The sequence below is a fragment of the Taudactylus pleione genome, unplaced genomic scaffold (genome assembly GCF_031769625.1).
Source record: "Taudactylus pleione unplaced genomic scaffold, aTauple2 ptg000054l, whole genome shotgun sequence".
NCBI lineage: Eukaryota > Metazoa > Chordata > Amphibia > Anura > Myobatrachidae > Taudactylus > Taudactylus pleione.
Genome location: NW_028284456.1, coordinates 1,425,252 through 1,442,965, shown reverse-complemented (window position 1 = coordinate 1,442,965; position 17,714 = coordinate 1,425,252). Strand labels below are relative to the sequence as shown.

Below are 17,714 nucleotides of genomic sequence, written 5' to 3'. Positions count from 1 at the left end.
AAGCAGTTAATATGTATATAAAATAAAAGTGACAGCAGATACTTAAGGACAGTTCCTGATTTAATAAATAATAATGAATAATTACTAAAATACAGGATAATAATAATAAATAGTTACCGTAACAACCAATAATAAAATACATGAAAGGAGCTAAAAAATATTAATATGAATAATAAGAATAATACTGATGAAAGGAGTAAAATTCATAGAAGGCGCTAAAAAATATTGATAAGAATAATACTAATTAAAAAAAGGAGCAATTTCATAATTTTCATTTAGACCCTTTGGTATGATAGTATTGAGCTCAAATATCCAGAACATCTCTCTCTGGGAGAGTTTAATTGCCAGATCACCTCCTCTTGGTCCTAAATTCACTAATTCAATTCCTTTAAAGGTAAGGGACTCAGGATTGGACCCGTGATGTGTTTTGAAGTGTCTGGAGATGGAATGGCTTTCAACCTTGTTTTTAATATTCCTGACATGTTCTTGGATATGTAACTTTAGGTTCCTTTTGGTCTTACCCACATATTTAAGACCACAAGTACATTCTAACAAATAAATAACAGAGTAGGTGTTACAATTCAAAAATTGTTTGATGGAAAATGTCTTAGACTCATTAAAGTTTGAGAAAGTCCTTCTATTAGGATGAAGATACTTACACATTATACATTTACCACATTTGAAAGAGCCAACACATTTCTTAAGAATATTAGTAGATACGGATTCTTCTTTTAACATGCTCGGAGCTAGCATATCTTTGAAATATTTTGCTTTCTTAAAGAGAATCACAGGTTTTTCAGGTAAAATCTCATCTAAAACCGGATCTAACTTTAAAATGCCCCAGTGTTTATTCATAACATGTTTAATTCTCTTTTCATCCATACTAAATTGTGTTACAAAGGGGACCATCATATCTTTCTTTTCTTTCACCTTATATTGTAAGAGGTTCTCCCTTTGAAGAGCTTCAGTTTTAATTTTAGCTTGGAAATAAGGTTTTCAGGGTAGCCACGCTTCCGAAAGCGACCCGAGAACCTCTCCAATTGTTGTGAACACACTTCTGCATCAGAACAATTCCTTTTAATATGATGGAATTGGGAGTAGGAGATGTTATCTTTCCATTTTTTAACATGTCCACTCTTAAAATGAAGATAGTTGTTTGTATCAACAGTTTTAATAAAAGTCTTAGGCCCTCATTCAGAGCCGTTCGCTATTTGCGTTCGTTCGTTCAAAAACAAGGGGTGGCTTTGCAAATGATCCGTTCGCACATTGCAGTCTGTTCACACCTCTAAGTCTGAACGAGCGAGCAAAACATACGCTCGTTTATTTGATAAAAACGCCCCCTGGCCGCTCGCACCATACGTCATGTCCGCTATTTGTTAGATTAATCGAGTACATCGAACAGGATATGAACTGCTCGCTATTCTTGTGGTTGGTTTTTTCAACCGCTATTTTGCGAGCAGTTCTGAGTTAAAAAAAAACAAGTGACGTGGTCATTGACGCTGCTGTATTAATTATGCACACCCATAAAACGCCCGTTTTGACCTTTAAGCACGCCTGCGATCGGATCACCACTCCCCGTTTTCAAGCACCTTCCCCTGTTACCACCCACATACGCCTCATTCTGTCACTCAAAATAGCAGGCACTCGCTATATCGCGTACAAATGATTTTCGGCCGCACTGACTGGTTCGCGCATGCGTACTAAAAACCGTACGCATGCGCAGATGTGCGAACATCGCTCGGAACGAGCGTACTGCCGCTAGCGAGTGGCTCTGAATGAGGGCCTTAGTTTGGATTGAACTCCCCTTCCCTTCTAAAATAATATATAAAAACTCAATTTCATATTTCTGTACGTCAGAGGTAAATTTGAGGTTAAAATCATTGTTGTTAATAGTAGCTAAAAATTCAGAGCAGGAAGCTCCCTGGGGCTTGCGGCTGCCGAGACCCAACCTTAGGGTCTCATCGCAAGCCTTGACGGTTGCGATGGTGTTCACCATTGCGACCATCAACCTGGTCGGTCGCTAAGCTGTGGGTGGTAACCCACAGCTTACCTAACGACCAGGAGGCCGAACTTTAAAAATGAAGTGGCCGCCCTCATTCAGAACGAGCACTCGCTTCTTGCGAGCGCCTCTGAATGAGGGCCTCAGTTTCCGGACCCGACGCAGAGCCAAGCCAGAAACCTTACTTACCTCTGGTCTCTGGTTCGGGGCCCTGGGCAACCGCAGATCATCTTCACGGCAATGCTCCAGCTGCAGGTCTCTCTCTCCACACTGACAGGCATCCCTCGTGCAGTCTGATGTCATCCTCTATTGTTGCCGGTGGTGTCCTCAGTTCATGGGCGAGGCCATTTTGTTGTAGCCAGAGTCCATCAGTATTTCTTGGTTCTTTAGTCAGCTGAGAGTCAGCCACTGATCAGCAACAGGCACTGCCTATTTAAACCCTTCCTTGATGCTCATTCAGTACCTGTACAACGTCTCTTAAAGTCCTAGTATTTGGCTCCTGTTACCTTCCAGTGTTTGGATCTGGTACGCACATTTATCCTTGGCCCTTTCGACCAAAGACGTTACTTCAGGTCAAAACCCACAGCACCAAAAACGCTACTTTGGGTCAAAACCCACAGCACCAAAGATGCTACTTTGGGTCAAAACCCGGAGCACCTATGTAGGAACGCACAACTGTGTGTTCTATCTATATCGCCAGGACATATCACAGTGTTCTACACACAGAGTTTGACGCACCTTTATGTACTCAAGTTCTACACTTCTTTCAAGCCTGCCATTCTACACAGTCTATATGGATATACCTCTACACCTTGTGATCTAGGATTACCGTCTCGTCTTACTGGGAGTACCTCGGTGACTCGGACTCAGGATTTCTCCTACTGTCTATTGAGGATTATTCAGTGTCATCTGACTCGTGTCCTGCTTGTCGTGGAAGTTTATACATCAGTACTAGTCGTCCTACTTCAGCTAAGTTGTTCTTCATCCTTGACTTTTACTTTCGCTCCTACTCAGAATTCCAGTCAGTTCCTTCTTGTTTCAAATAAAGCCTTCTATCCTTCACCATCGCTGTGGATATTATTTCTCCTATGGGGAAAAGCTATTTAAAACCTCCTCAGTTTCTACTACCACTGTCCCAGCCCGCAGAGTCTGATTCATTTCAGGAGGCCAATTTCCCTGGAGTTCTGACAGTCACATAATACACCCAGCGTTTTATCGTCTATAACAATACACTACAGGAAGCTCCTCCTTATAGTACCGTGTCAAGTGCATGAGAAGCAATCCCATCCTATTGATTTTGTGAACTTCTGTGAGTTGCTTCGGTACCCAGCGTGAACACTTTTTCCTGTACCCCAGTTTCTCTTGAATGATGTTGTGCACAGTACCCACTGAGATGTTCAATTCGTCAGCAATTTCACTAACTCAAATGCGTCTGTCCTCCTTAATCAGACCTTCAATTCGGCAGACATTATCTGTGGCGGACATGCTTGGCTGGCCTGATCGCTGGTAATTTTGAGCATCTGTCCTGCTATTATCAAAGGCAGTGCACCAAACCCAAACCTGTTTCAGTGACATGACATTATCACCGTACACCTTAACAAGTTTTCGATGAATTTCAGCTGCTGATGTGCCATTTAAACACAGAAATCTGATCACATAATGTTTGACCATGTTTCTGCCAGCCCTGCCATCTTCCAGCTAATTTTGGGACAGGATTACTGATATGTGGCGCAGTCCAATGTCCGTGAGGGAGGCAGTGGTCTACCTGCTTTGGCCCCCACCCTCGTATATACGGCCACTATGTTGATAAAAGGTACTGTAGAAACAAGTTGGTCCTCTTTCAAAATGGGCACGATTAATCTTGCATATGTGCAGTGTGAATCAAAATGGTCACTGGGACACACATGCATGTGCAAAGATACCCGTAAGCTGACAATAATTGAGGGGGCTGTATATTTTGACTCATAGCTACTTATGGAATACCCCTGATGAAGTCCATGGATTAACCATAGGAAACAAGGTCAACACATTATTAAAGAAAAGTGAAGAAAAATTCCCTTGTTTCGAAGTAGAGAGCTCTAGATAAGCAACATTTTATTATCATTTTAATTATTAATTAATATATTATTTTTTTTAAGCACAAAATATTTTATAATACAACACTAAATGGAGCTGTATATATATGTACATAAAGACAGTATAGATAAGATAACATTTAGGGCTTGATCCAATTAGGTGCAATGTGCCATTGCAACTGTGTTAAAATGCCGGCAACGGCCCAGCACATCGCACTCTTCGCAGCGAATCCGGGCGGCCGTCAAGCATGGCCACTGTCGCGATGACTCGCACATGCGAGTACATCGCACGTAATTGGATCAAGCCCTTAGAATGCAACATGGTTTTACCAAGATAAATATAGCTGATGAATGTGGAACCATTAGTTCTGATAGCTGATGAATGTGGTACCGGTAAGCTGGTAATCGGATAGATACCAATGAGGTTAGACTTGAGTAGGTACCACTTACCTGAATATCGGAGAGGAACCGATTATGCTGATATCGGATAGGGTCCGATGGTGCTGGTATCGGATACGAACCGATGGTGCTGGTATCGGATAGGGACCGATGGATAAAGTACTTGAGCCTGGAGCCTAGTAACGTAGCACAGGAGTGAGACGTGTTGTCCAAGGCACTAACTGCTAGTCAGTGTAAAATCCTTTTATTCCCCCTGGTCTGTGCTGGTTGGCTGACAGGATCAGGTGTCCATTGTAGTGTGTCCGATTGGATAAAACACTCCACACTGAATGGAGTTTAGAATCACATGATCGCCCCTGACACAGGGACTGGAGGATCAGCGGTTAGCTGACCGCAGGTGACATGGCGGCACCCAGGCCCGTATATGGCGGGCATGCTAGCGGGGTTACAGCAGCCAGGGGAAGATGGGGTACATTGCGGACAGCAGCGCAGAGCAGGTACCGGACGGCTAGCCTGAATAGATGGAGCGTGGATTAACATATAGACAGTAAAAAGGTAGAGAATGTCTACATAGATACCAGATATTAGACAGTCAATAGGTCGACTGGAACAAAAGGTCGACACACTAAATGTCGACATGTAAAAATGTAGACAGGGTCAAACGTTCGACATGAAAATGGTCGACAACAAACAATGGTCTACACATGAGTTTTTGTTTTTTAGTCCTAATCCTCACCCTAACCCTCCCTCCTGGTGCCTAACCCTAACCGTCGGGGTAGGTGCCTGTCCCTAACCATCCTTTCTAGTGCCTGCCCTAACCCTCTGGTAAGTGCCTAAACCCATCCTCCTGGTGCCTAACCCTAACCGTCGGGGTAGGTGCCTGTCCCTAATCATCCTTTCTAGTGCCTGACCTAACCCTCTGATAAGTGCCTAAACCCATCCTCCTGGTGCCTGACCCTAACTGTCGGGGTAAGTGCCTAACTCTAATTCTCCGCTAAGTGCCTAACAAAAAATAATAATCATGTCAACCATTTCCATGTCGACAATTTCCATTTTGACAATTTTACCCTGTCGACCATTTGTACCTGTCGACCTTCTTACATGTCGAACTTTAGTGTGTCGACCTTTTGTCCCTGACGATCTTTTGTCCCAGCCGACCTATTGACTGTCTAACATCTGGTGTCTATCTAGACATTGTCTACCTTTTTATTGTCTATCTATGGTCCGGCACCCGAATAGATGACCTGTGCAGGCCAGTGCACCAGCATGAAGGTGAAATCTGTAGCTCAGTAACACAAATCCTGAGAGATGTAAGCAGGGGCGCCGAGAACCGCACCAGGCCCGGGGAAAGAATGGGGCGTGGCCTAATCACGGGAGGTGTGGCCACGCCACCATAGGGAGAAAAAGAAAAACATTTTGTAGCCCTGCGAAGCGACGCTGCTTGCTGGGGAGGGGGCGCTGTGGTGTATAGCCAGTGGGGGGGCGCGATCAGTGTGATCGCTCTCCCCACAGACATTGGAGACTGCAGCCACGTGCAGTCTCCCAGTGAAGCCCAGCACACAGCAGCATGTGCTGGACTGCTTTTGATGTAAGAGGGAGGGGTGGGAGTAGCGCCGGACCCGGGCCCCCGCCGGGCCCCTCCAGCAATCCCAGGCCCGGGTAATTAGTACCCTCTCCCCCCCCCCCTTTTGATGCCCCTGGATGTAAGTGAACAAACGCATTGCTGAAACACGGACCCCGGGACAATGTTTCTATTGACGAGAGTCAGCTATCTTACAGAGGCAGCAGGGCCGGGTCTCCCGTTACGCATGGTACGCAGCTGCGTAAGACGCCACATAGCGAAGGGCGCCACATAGCGAAGGGCGCCTCAGCTGCGTACCATGCGGGCTGCGATGCAGACTGTCTCTGTGACACAGCTGCACTGCGTGTGTAGCGCTGACCGGACGGAGTTCGGTCAGCACTACACAGCACAAACACACAGCCGCCGGAGCCGGCAGCTGTGTGTTTGCTTTAGCAGCTGATGAGAGTCTGACAGACTCTCATCGGCTGCTGCTCCCACTGCCGGAGCCGGACATCTTCCGGCTCCCGCAGTGGGTAATGGGAGTGACGCGTCACTCCCATGACGCGTCACTCCCATAATGCAAAGCGGCGGATGGAGGAGCTGCTCTCGGCGGCGGGACCTGGAGCGGGTGTCAGGTAAGTGTTTTTTTTTAATTATTATTATGTCTCTACTGCGGGGGGGCGGATTACTACTGGGGGCACTAGAAGGGGGGGACTACTGGGAACACTACAGGGGGGTAATACTACTGGGGGCACTACAAGGGGGGGAATACTACTGGGGGCACTACAAGGGGGGGAATACTACTGAGGGCACTACAAGGGGGGGAATACTACTGGGGGCACTACAAGGGGGGGAAATACTACTGGGGGCACTACAAGGGGGAATACTACTGGGGGCACTACAAGGGGGGGAATACTACTGGGGGCACTACAAGGGGGGGACTACTGGGAGCACTACAGGGGGGAATACTACGGGGGGCACTACAAGGGGAAACTACTACTGGGGGCACTACAAGGGGGGGAATACTACTGGGGGCACTACAAGGGGGGAGAAATACTACTGGGGGCACTACAAGGGGGGGAAATACTACTGGGGGCACTACAAGGGGGGAATACTACTGGGGGCACTACAAGGGGAGGAATACTACTAGGGGCACTACAAGGGGGGGAATACTACTGGGGGCACTACAAGGGGGGGAATACTACTGGGGGCACTACAAGGGAGGAATACTACTGGGGGCACTACAAAGGGGGCTACTACTGGGGGCACTACAAGGGGGGCTACTACTGGGGGCACTACAAGGGGGGCTACTACTGGGGGCACTAAATAATGGGCACTGCATAGGGAGGTACCACTACTGGGGGCACTGCATGGGGGGGAGGAGTACTACTGGAGCACTATATAAGGGGCTTACTACTGGGGGCACTGCACTGGGGGGACCACTACCGGGGGCACTGTAAAAGGGGCACTGCATAGGGGGGGAATTTTTTTATTGTTATGTCTCTACTGCGGGGGGCGGATTACTACTGGGGGAACTACAAGGGGGGGGACTACTGGGAGCACTACAGGTGGGGAATACTACTGGGGGCACTACAAGGGGGGAATACTACTGGGGGCACTACAAGGGGGGGACTACTGGGGGCACTACAAGGGGGGTAAATACTACTGGGGGCACTACAAGGGGGGGATATACTACTGGGGGCACTACAAGGGGGGAATACTACTGGGGGCACTACAAGGGGAGGAATACTACTGGGGGCACTACAAGGGGGGGAATACTACTGGGGGCACTACAAGGGGGGGAAATACTACTGGGGGCACTACAAGGGGGGAATACTACTGGGGGTACTACAAGGGGGGGGACTACTGGGAGCACTTCAGGGGGGAATACTACGGGGGGCACTACAAGGGGGGGAAATACTACTCGGGGCACTACAAGGAGGGGAATACTACTGGGGGCACTACAAGGGGGGAATACTACTGGGGGCACTACAAGGGGGGAGAAATACTACTGGGGGCACTACAAGGGGGGGAAATACTACTGGATCCCCCAAATTCGGGTGGGTTCGGATCTCTTAGATCCGAACCCGCTCATCTATAGTTATGTGTAACACAACTTGTAGCACACAGAAGATAGATATATGTTGACCCATCTGTATAAAAGATAATAATAATACTATACATGAATTTACCAACAAACATGTTCAGTATATATAGAGTAGGTAATACTGTAACCTGAATAATGTTGCTAGAATGCTGAGCAGCAATCCTATTTCAGAACTAGAAACAATAAGGTCAAATGGGTCATAGGTTCCCAAGAGGATAGTTCATCCTGCTTATGTATGTCAAGAGTTCTCTGACCCATCTGTGATGTATTCATACCTATTATGCTGCTTAATCGGGGGGAGGGGTGGGTTGGTAGAGTATGGACAACCCAGCATCTTTGTCTAAAAGCTGTGCTTGATGTTGATGGTGACGAAGGAAAGTTTTTGGTGATATCCTGCTTCCATACTTGGGCTTAGGCAGCTTTCATAGTTCTGAGAATATGGCCAAAGCATATGTGTGAGGCTGAGACATAGTGGTCAGGTACAGATATAATAGCCATGTTTCTAGTGTTAACAGATAATTAAGGCCCAAGACTGTGAGAATAAGATGAGTGTGTGATATCTCCAACCTGACCCAGATGCACTTTTTAGTGAATACTATTTGGCTGTAGTAGTACTGACACCTCTTATCCTGTAAAGACAAGCACCAAGTGGAGAACATAGAGAGGGTAGGACCTATAGTACTATAACTTCTTTGTGTTCATGCTGCTTTATCATGAAGTTTTCTTAACCGTGACTTTAATTGTATTAGGGTGGAGTGCAGTGCATATAAGGGTGGTAGCCGTGCCCTCTGCAACACTGCACCCATCACATTTGCACCCACTGAGACTCCAGTTGCTACACCAGTTCCTCCACTCCTATGTGAGCTTCATTAGGAATAGTTTCAAGGTGTATAAGATGTTATCTCCTGGCTATCAGTATGTATCAGTTCAGCAAACTATACAGAGATATCCTCCCTTCATGTAAAGCTGGGTACATAATTAATGATGTGTGTACCAGATGATGCGACTGACGAACCCCCTGCCGATGGGCTGACATATACATAGAAATCCTCTATTCTTAGTGTGTTCTTTTCACTCACCTCAGGATGACTTTTCCTGGGTGTGCACATTTACCACCATCAACTAGTTCCGTGTTGAAAACTGACAGTATTAATATGTAGGTTTTTGTAGTCTAGAGGTGGCCAGGCTTTTGGACTCGGTGATCTACTTTTAAAGCTAAAACCATTTTAGGGGGCGTGGTATACAAAAAGGGAGCATGGCCTTGCAGCAAGGGGCGTGGGGTCTATCTTGCCGAAATCAAGCATAGTATCCCCAATTCAAAATTCGACACACAGCAGCACAATCTTATTCACATTACACCACATAGTAGTGTCCCTTATTCACGTTACGACACACAGTAGTGCCCCTGATACTCAAAGTCCACAGTAGTGCCCCTTATACAATGACCACTATAGTAGTGCCCATTATGCAATACCCCCAGTAGTTGTGCCCCTTTTGCAATGCCCCCAGTAGTTGTGCCCATTATGCAATGCCCCCAGTAGTTGTGCCCCTGATGCAATGCCCCCTGTAGTTGTGCCCCTTATGCAATGACCCCTGTGGTTGTGCCCATTATGCAATGCACTTAGTAGTTGTGCCACTTATGCAATGTCCCCTGTACTTGTGACCATTATGCAGTTCCCTTTGTATTTGTGCCCATTATGCAATGCCCCCAGTAGTTGCGCCAATTATGCAATGCCCCCTGTAGTTGTGCCCCTAATGCAATGCCCACTGCAGTTGTGCCCCTTATGCAGTTCCCCCTGTAGTAGAACCCCTTATGCAATGCCCCCTGTAGTTGTGCCCATTATGCAATGCCCTCAGTAGTTATGCCCATTATGCAATGCCCCCTGTAGTTGTGCCCAATATGCAATGCTCCCAGTAGTTGTGCCAATTATGCAGTACCCCCTGTAGTATTGCCCCTTATGCAATGCCCACTGCAGTTGTGCCCATTATGCAGTTCCCCCTGTAGTAGAACCCCTTATGCAATGCCCCCTGTAGTTGTGCCCATTATGCAGTGACCCAGTAGTTCCCCATATGCAATGCCCCCTGCAGTTGTGCTCATTATACAATGTCCCTTTTAGCTGTGCCCATTATGCAATGCCCCCAGTAGTTGTGCCTCTTATGCAGTGCACCCTGTAATTGTGCCCATTGTGCATTTCCCCCTGTAGTTAAGCCCCTTATGTAATGCCCCCTGTAGCTGTGCCCATTTTGCAATGCTCCCTGTAGTTGCGCCTATTATGCAATTCCCCCTGTAGTTGTGCCCCTTATGCAATGTCCCCTGTAGTTGTGCCCATTATGCAGTTCCCCCTGTAGTAGAGCTCTTTATGCAATGCCGCCTGTAATTGTGCCCAGTATGCAATGCCCCTAGTAGTTGTGCTCCTTATGCAATGCCCCCTGCAGTTGTGCCCCTTCTGCAATACCCCCTGTAGTCAAGCCCCCTAAGGTAGTGCCCCCAATAGTAGCTTCCGCTCCCAGAGCAGAGTAGCTTGCACATACCCCTGTGAAGAAACGTACCTGTCTTCATGCTGGCACTGCTCCACGCCCAGGGCCGGATTGATGGCCACATGGGCCTGGAGCTGAAAATGACCAAAGGGCCTATTATGAGAAGCAGAGGAGGCGTGACCAGTGCTGTGTGGGTGTGGCCAGTGCCATGTGGGCGTGTACCCCCTATACTCTCTGCTCCAATGTTTCCCTAAATATGTAAAAGGAAAAAAATCCTTCATTTTGTGAGGTAAATAGAAATACAAATTTACTACTTATGATTTATGGCTGACCGTGTGGAGAGCAGATGGCCAGTCAACATCATGTTGTCATGACAATGGGCCTATTTTTATGTGGAGGCCTGGAGCTGTAGCTCCATCCGCCCCATTGTTAATCTGGCCCTGTCCACGCCGTCAGGGCTGCCAAGTCCCGCTGCCTGCTGGATCTAACTGGATCCAGCAGACGCTCAGGCTCCTCACATCGCGGGTGATATCATTAAGTCATCGCTTCAGAGGCCAGCGTTCCCAGTTGCTGTGATTAAGTTGGTTGCGATCTATTGGCAGGAGCTCCGCGAGCTACGGGTAGATCGCGATCGACCTTTTGGCCAGATATGTTGTAGTCAGTTTGTTCAGGCAGAAGGCACCTTACTAATGAGCTGCAACTCGTCCACTCATACTTCATGCAGTAACTGTGTAGACAGCCATTGCTATTTGAATGCATCCGAGCTTTGAGTGCCCTTGGCAAGGCACCACCAGGGGTATATTTCGAACTGGTAGGGAATGCCCAGGGGTCTGCAAAGAATTTTGAAATCCCGAAAGTTACCTATTCACTTCTCCCAATAATCCTGAGTTTGTGGTTATCAAAAGAAGGTGGAGTTACAGGTGAAGGTATGTGGTTTCACTGGTGGGGTCATTTTTAGGTGTGTCTTTGTTTCCCCGATATTACATTCCAGAATCTTGTGAGTTAAGCTGGGTACACACGATACGATCTGCACAACCAACGTTGGAATTTCCTGATATATTTTTAGAGTTATCTTTTAACCTCTAAATAAATAACTATTTATTTACATTTAAACATTAACTAAGTGATACATGTTTGAATTTCATGAAAAGTATATTACATTGTTAGATGTATTGAAACATTTAAAGAAAGGTTGACGTGATATGACAGTAAAAAGAACATTAGCAGTAAGCAATTTTCTATTATTGCTTGATGACCTTGCACTTAGTGTGCACCAATATACTGGAGCTAATCTTCCTAGCAAAGTCCATCTTGCCAAACTGCAGGCACACGTTTTCCACGAGATCCTGCTTTGTTATATATCTGATTTATTTTACTTGCACTGTAATAAGAGTATAAGGTGCACATACTGTCAGTTAGTCTGGAAGAAAATCAGAGTTCACAGGTATGCTTCACTTTGTCTACATAGAATATGTTATATTTATCTGTTTAAATCAACTATTGTTTTTGTGGATTGAAAGCATTTTGTATTTCGCATTCTTATGGGGGTTTTTTGTTATCCTTACAGTCATGTTTTTCTTTACAGAAAAGAATCGGACTTGTTCATCCAGCAGTGACACAACAGACAAAGAGAAAAAAGGAATCTTTGGGTTTTTCAGGAGCTTTAAGAAAGGAAACAAGGTGAGTTACAATCGCTGTCTTGTAATAACAATTTGCTGTAATTTGTCAGGAAATGAAATTACAGTGAGATGTGTTTTTGCTGATTTAGTATCACCATTATGATAAAGAAGGAGATGCTGGATCCAAAGGGCTGTTTGTTTCCCGGACATTCCCCCCCACCCTGGTAGAAGAATATAAGCTCTTGGGTGGGCCCTCTTCACTCTTGTTCTTCCCTTGCGCTGTCTTTACCGCCAGAGCCCCCTGTCTTTTGCATCCTTACTCCCCTCAGCATCTCTGACACTGTCTACTGGGCTACAGGATCAGTGAGAGCTGTTGTGCCTTCCTCTGCCACTCACAGCTGCCTGATGACTCTGTCTAGATACAGCAAATTGTCCTTGTACTTATTTGTACTCCTGTAATGGTTCATTGTTCAGCATTGTATGTATGTTGTTTACTGTATTGTTTTTATGTCTACATTTTATATGGCGCTGCACACATTGTGGTGCCTAGCAAAAGATAATAATTCTGAGATAGCGGGCAAGTATGCTTTATAGTTTATGTAAGTTCCTGGTTTCTGTCTCACATGCTGCTTTTATTAAGCTGCAAATCTCTGTTATGTATTGCAGTTAAAACTATAAGTTGTCACACATGCTGAACCCACAGCTAATTAATGCAATGTATTCCTGGGAAATTATCTACAGTGTATTTGTGCAGAGCGACCAATGCCTATTTATTTTTATTTTAAAATAAATTGAACGTAAATGTTAATTAATATGTAGTTAAAAATCTATTTAAAAAAAACGATTGACCTTATATGGAAATAATCATTTGTTTATTAGTAAGGCAGATAAGGTAATTGCCTTGTAATGGTATTTATAGAGCCTGTAAGGAGTGTCACTTGTTTTCTTACATCAAAGGCACTCCCTTACATACCTTTGTACATGACAAAATATCAACTGATAAAAGATTTCTCTATCCAATGAGCGGTAGGAAATGTAACATTATTTTAAGAAAACAAAACCCTCCTGACCTTATGCTTGTTTATATTGGTCAGTAACTTGCTGTTCCAGATATAATTATATAATTATCTGTTATGCTGGGCATACATTGCCAGATAAAATGCCTGTCAGACCGACAGACATTTTATCTGGCAGTCTGTCAGCCGGCAGATATCATGGGCATACACTTTGAGATGTCTCACAGTGTATTGGCCCCAATATCTGCTTTCTTCACCCGGGGGAGGAGACATTCCCCGTTCCTTCCATGGGAAGGAACAGGGGAAATGTATGTCTGTCTGTCAGCTGCGGCTGGGCATACACTGCCAGATGCAACCGACATTTTCACTTGCAGATATAACATCTGATGGGCATGCTGGATGATATGGCATGCCCAACCGATCGATATTTAACCCTCAGTTGGCCACACACACACTAAATTATCGGGGCGAGCCGCAGATATCGGGCAGATCGGCCCGATAATTGTAGTGTGTATGCCCAACATTAGGATTGTTGTCATATCATTTGTCACATGTCATATCAAAAGAAAAAAACCCACGCATTTACATTTCTTTCATGAAATCATTGAAAATATGTACTAATAAATATCAGATTCTCTAATCTAACTAAATTATATTACATGGGATAATAAAATCTATAAAGAGCAAAATATTGACATATGTGTACTATTCGTGGTATACAAAAGATAGTTAATAGCAGACATCAGCGGTATCTGCATATGAACTGGATCATGCAGTGAAACTTAACCAGGGTTGCAGGTTTATTGAAGTGTGCAGTAGTACAGCCATACTCACAGTATCAATATATAGGTTGCGAAGGAAGTGGAGTGTGTACAGAGGACCAGCTGGTCATGTACAGCAGCATTAGTGGGTATTGGAGGTGGGTAGCAGGTCTCTCTCTCTGGTGCTAAGTACCACAATGCTCAACAGAGTGGCAAGATGGCATTGCGCAAGCACAGTAGCACTATTGGCAGCCAGGTTAGCACTGCGGGGGTTGGGGCACGACAGAAATGGGCTAGACTGGGTGCATGGCATCATGATTGATCATACAATGCCACGATTACTGGCATTGTATGCTGGGGCAAAACCACAATGATGTGATTGAAACAAATTGCATCAACGGCAATCGGGTGGCTCCAGCCTCTGGGAGACTTGCCCATCTTTCCCGGCCGCTGGGAGCACCACCCGATATTTGTGAGCCTTCTGGACGTTTCGGGAGGGTAAGCAAGTACAGTATGTATCAAAATGTCAAGTATATTACAGTCCACATTTTCCTATACAGAAGACTAATAACTGTTATGTAAGAGAATATTAGCAGGATTCTTCTCACTTGCTACAAAGCTCCAATAGATCTGGTCTCCACAAGCTCAAGGTTCAAGTGGTGTCTTATTGCAATGTGCTTGGACCATCCATAGTGCTTGATGCTATAAGACAAGTCAGTTGCACCTTTGTTGTCACGTTCCATGTTGATGATGTCATCCTTGGAAAATACTTAGGGCCTGATTCAGACCCGCTTGCTAGATGCGCCCGCTCGCTCCCAGTGTATGGAAATTCAGCTAAGTGACGTCAAGGCAGCCGCTCGCACGGCAAGGCATAAGCACGCCCACTATATCTGGGCGAGCGATCACTTTGTGTTTATAGACGCCCACCAGCCTGTCTTTAGCCGCCCACTAGCGTACGTCATCTCTAGGAAGTATATACAACCATCGGTACATCGGGAACCGTCAGATCAGACCGCAGCGCTTGCGGTTGACTGTACCCTACCGCAAGCACTGCGAGCAGCTCAGTGTAAAAATCTACCAAGTGATGTGTACTATGCTGCTGCCTGTTAATTATGCACGCCCCAGAAACGGCGTGAAAACACTCACTCACGCCTGCGTCCGTTACTTCTGGCCTGCCCCTGTTACCACCCACAAACGACCTCTCCTGTCACTCACTCCACTGGGCTGTCTTTGCAGGGCAAGCGAGCACATTCCAATCACTCGTACTAGTTTGCACACGCGCACTGCGAACTACACGCATGTGCACATTAGCGAACTTCATCTGCAACAAGCGGCCGCTTGCTAGCGAGCGGGTCTGAATCAGGCCCTTAGTTCGTACAAAGTATCTTTGAGGTGTAATGCTTCTTTGTCTGATTAGTGCCATGTATTCCAGCTCGGTGGTGGATAGGACTACAGTGGGTTGTTTTCTACATGCTTACAACCGTGTCTGCCAATAGAAATAGATATCCCGTATACAAAAGATGTTCATCCTCGACTGTTCCCCAGTTGGCTTCACAAAATAATTTCAGTGTAGAATTTCCAAAAATTGGTAAATTCCAAACTTCAAGAAAGATGAAGCTTTCAGGTATCTGAAGATTATTTTAGTTGTTGTCCAAAGCCCAAAGCTGTTTCCTAGGATTAATGGCAAACTGGCTTATTCGACTCACTGCACGTGTGTTATCAGGGTTCAAACAATTGCAAACATTAAAAGCCCAATAGCATTTTGATAAGAAACCTTTCTTATGTTTTTTTTTTCTTGTTTGTTGGAGTATTGATTGGTTTATATACTATTCTTTGTAAGTATACTTTCAATATAGGTTTGCTGGTTAATGGATATGACTCCTTTCTCTAGATCTTTTGAGATTCCCACGCCTAACAGGTAGTTGTGCAGGACCTAGATCTTTCGTCTTGAATCTCTGTCCTAACAGCTGCTTGACATCTGTGATGTACTGGTCTTGGTCTGCTAGTAACAGATCATACACAACAATAATAAAGAGTATATATTCTATATATTTGTGGTAGAGACAGTGATCAGTCTTTGAATGTACAAAGTCCATTTCTTGTAGTACAGCATCTAAATTGATGTACCAACAACAACCACTCTGATTTACAACATTTAAAACTTTTTTTTTAAGAGACAGACTTTTCCTTCTTGGAACATATTTTTGGAGTAATGCATAGGAGGTGTAAGTCTCCTCTGTCAGCCCCATTCAAGTCAGTCTAATTGCTAAAACAGCATATTGTACAAGGGAGAAATAGTAATTACTAAGCGAAATGTACTGTACCTTGCTACAGGAGAGTAGGTTTCAAGATTAGCTTTATAACAGGCGATGGTCCCGTCTGCTATCATCTTTTTGAAGAAGATTCATTTGATGTTGTCTATTTTGTGATGAAATGATCTTTCAACTTCAGTCCATGTATTGTCATTGAGCGATGTCATGTCCTTGTCTATTGCTGATTTACATTAACTTCAGCCATTACTTGACTCTGCATCCTCAATATTTTTGGGTTCACAGAATGTGACATTTGCAGACTCATTATCATAATATATTTTAGGTGTGTTTCCAGTATTTGATCTTGCAGAATTTCTGTTTTGTGTTTGGATGTACAGACATGCCTTATTGCCTTTGGGAAATGCACATACCCTATGCACCCAAAGACTTTGAGATAGCTGATGCTTGGGTTTCTTCCAGACCACGCCTCTATCTGTGTTTAATCTTTTACAGCAACGGTGGGAGCACGATTCCTTAGATATACTGCCATAGATACAGCTTCTGCCCAAAAGCATTTATTCAGGCTGGCATCTTTTAGCATAGATTGAGCTTTCTCCACTACAATATGGTTTACCCGTTCACTTACACCATTCTGTTCTGGCATGTATGCAATGGTCAGTTGATGTTCAATGCCATGCTTCTTTAGAAAGGTTGCAACATATTTATTTTGGTATTCTCCTCCATTGTCAGATCTCAAGACTTTCAACTTGCGATCAGTGTGAGTTTCTACTGATTTCTTGTAATCTGCAATCTTACCCATTATTTCATTCTTTGCTCTGATGAAATAATCATGTGTCATTCTTGTGAGGTCATCCATGAAAGTTATGAAGTATCTGTAACCACTTATCGATATAACTTTCCCTGGACCACACACATTATTATTACTACCAGTTTTTTATATTGTGCACACATATTCCACAGCAGTTTACCTCACACAAGTCCCTGCCCCAGTGGAGCTTACAATCTATGTTCCCTATAACATTGTTACGAATTCCGATGCCTACTCCATGTGAGACCACAAGAACCCTGCTAGCGAGATCTTCCACCAATAACAACTGCCCGTTGTTCCCTTAGAACTAGGATATGTTCACCGGTACTAAGGCAGCCGCCTGGACTTATGCTCGAGGTAGTAGCGGCTCACATGGAGATACAAGGGATTTTAATAGGCAAAAATGTACAGTTAGGACTGACACAGTTGATGGTGATATGAATATCGATGGTGCGGCTGTAGTGCCGATAGTGCGGCCATAGCCGTTAGAGTACTGTTTGAATTTACAATGGCTTGGGAGCTGATGGTGCGGCAATTGTGCCAATGGCGCGGCAATGGTGCCGATGGATCGGCTCTAGCCATGAGAGTACCGTTTGGTTTTTGGACAATGGCTTGGGA

General features: G+C 45.0%; 1 protein-coding gene across 1 annotated transcript in view; it reads left to right on the top strand.

The window, feature by feature from the left end:
- COBL (cordon-bleu WH2 repeat protein) overlaps positions 1 to 17,714 on the top strand; it is a 440,790-nt gene that overhangs the window by 104,810 nt on the left and 318,266 nt on the right. Inside the window, exon 5 of the mRNA XM_088464406.1 lies at positions 12,205 to 12,299. Within this exon, the coding sequence (XP_088320532.1) occupies positions 12,205 to 12,299 (95 nt within the window). The remainder of the gene's footprint in view (positions 1 to 12,204; positions 12,300 to 17,714) is intronic.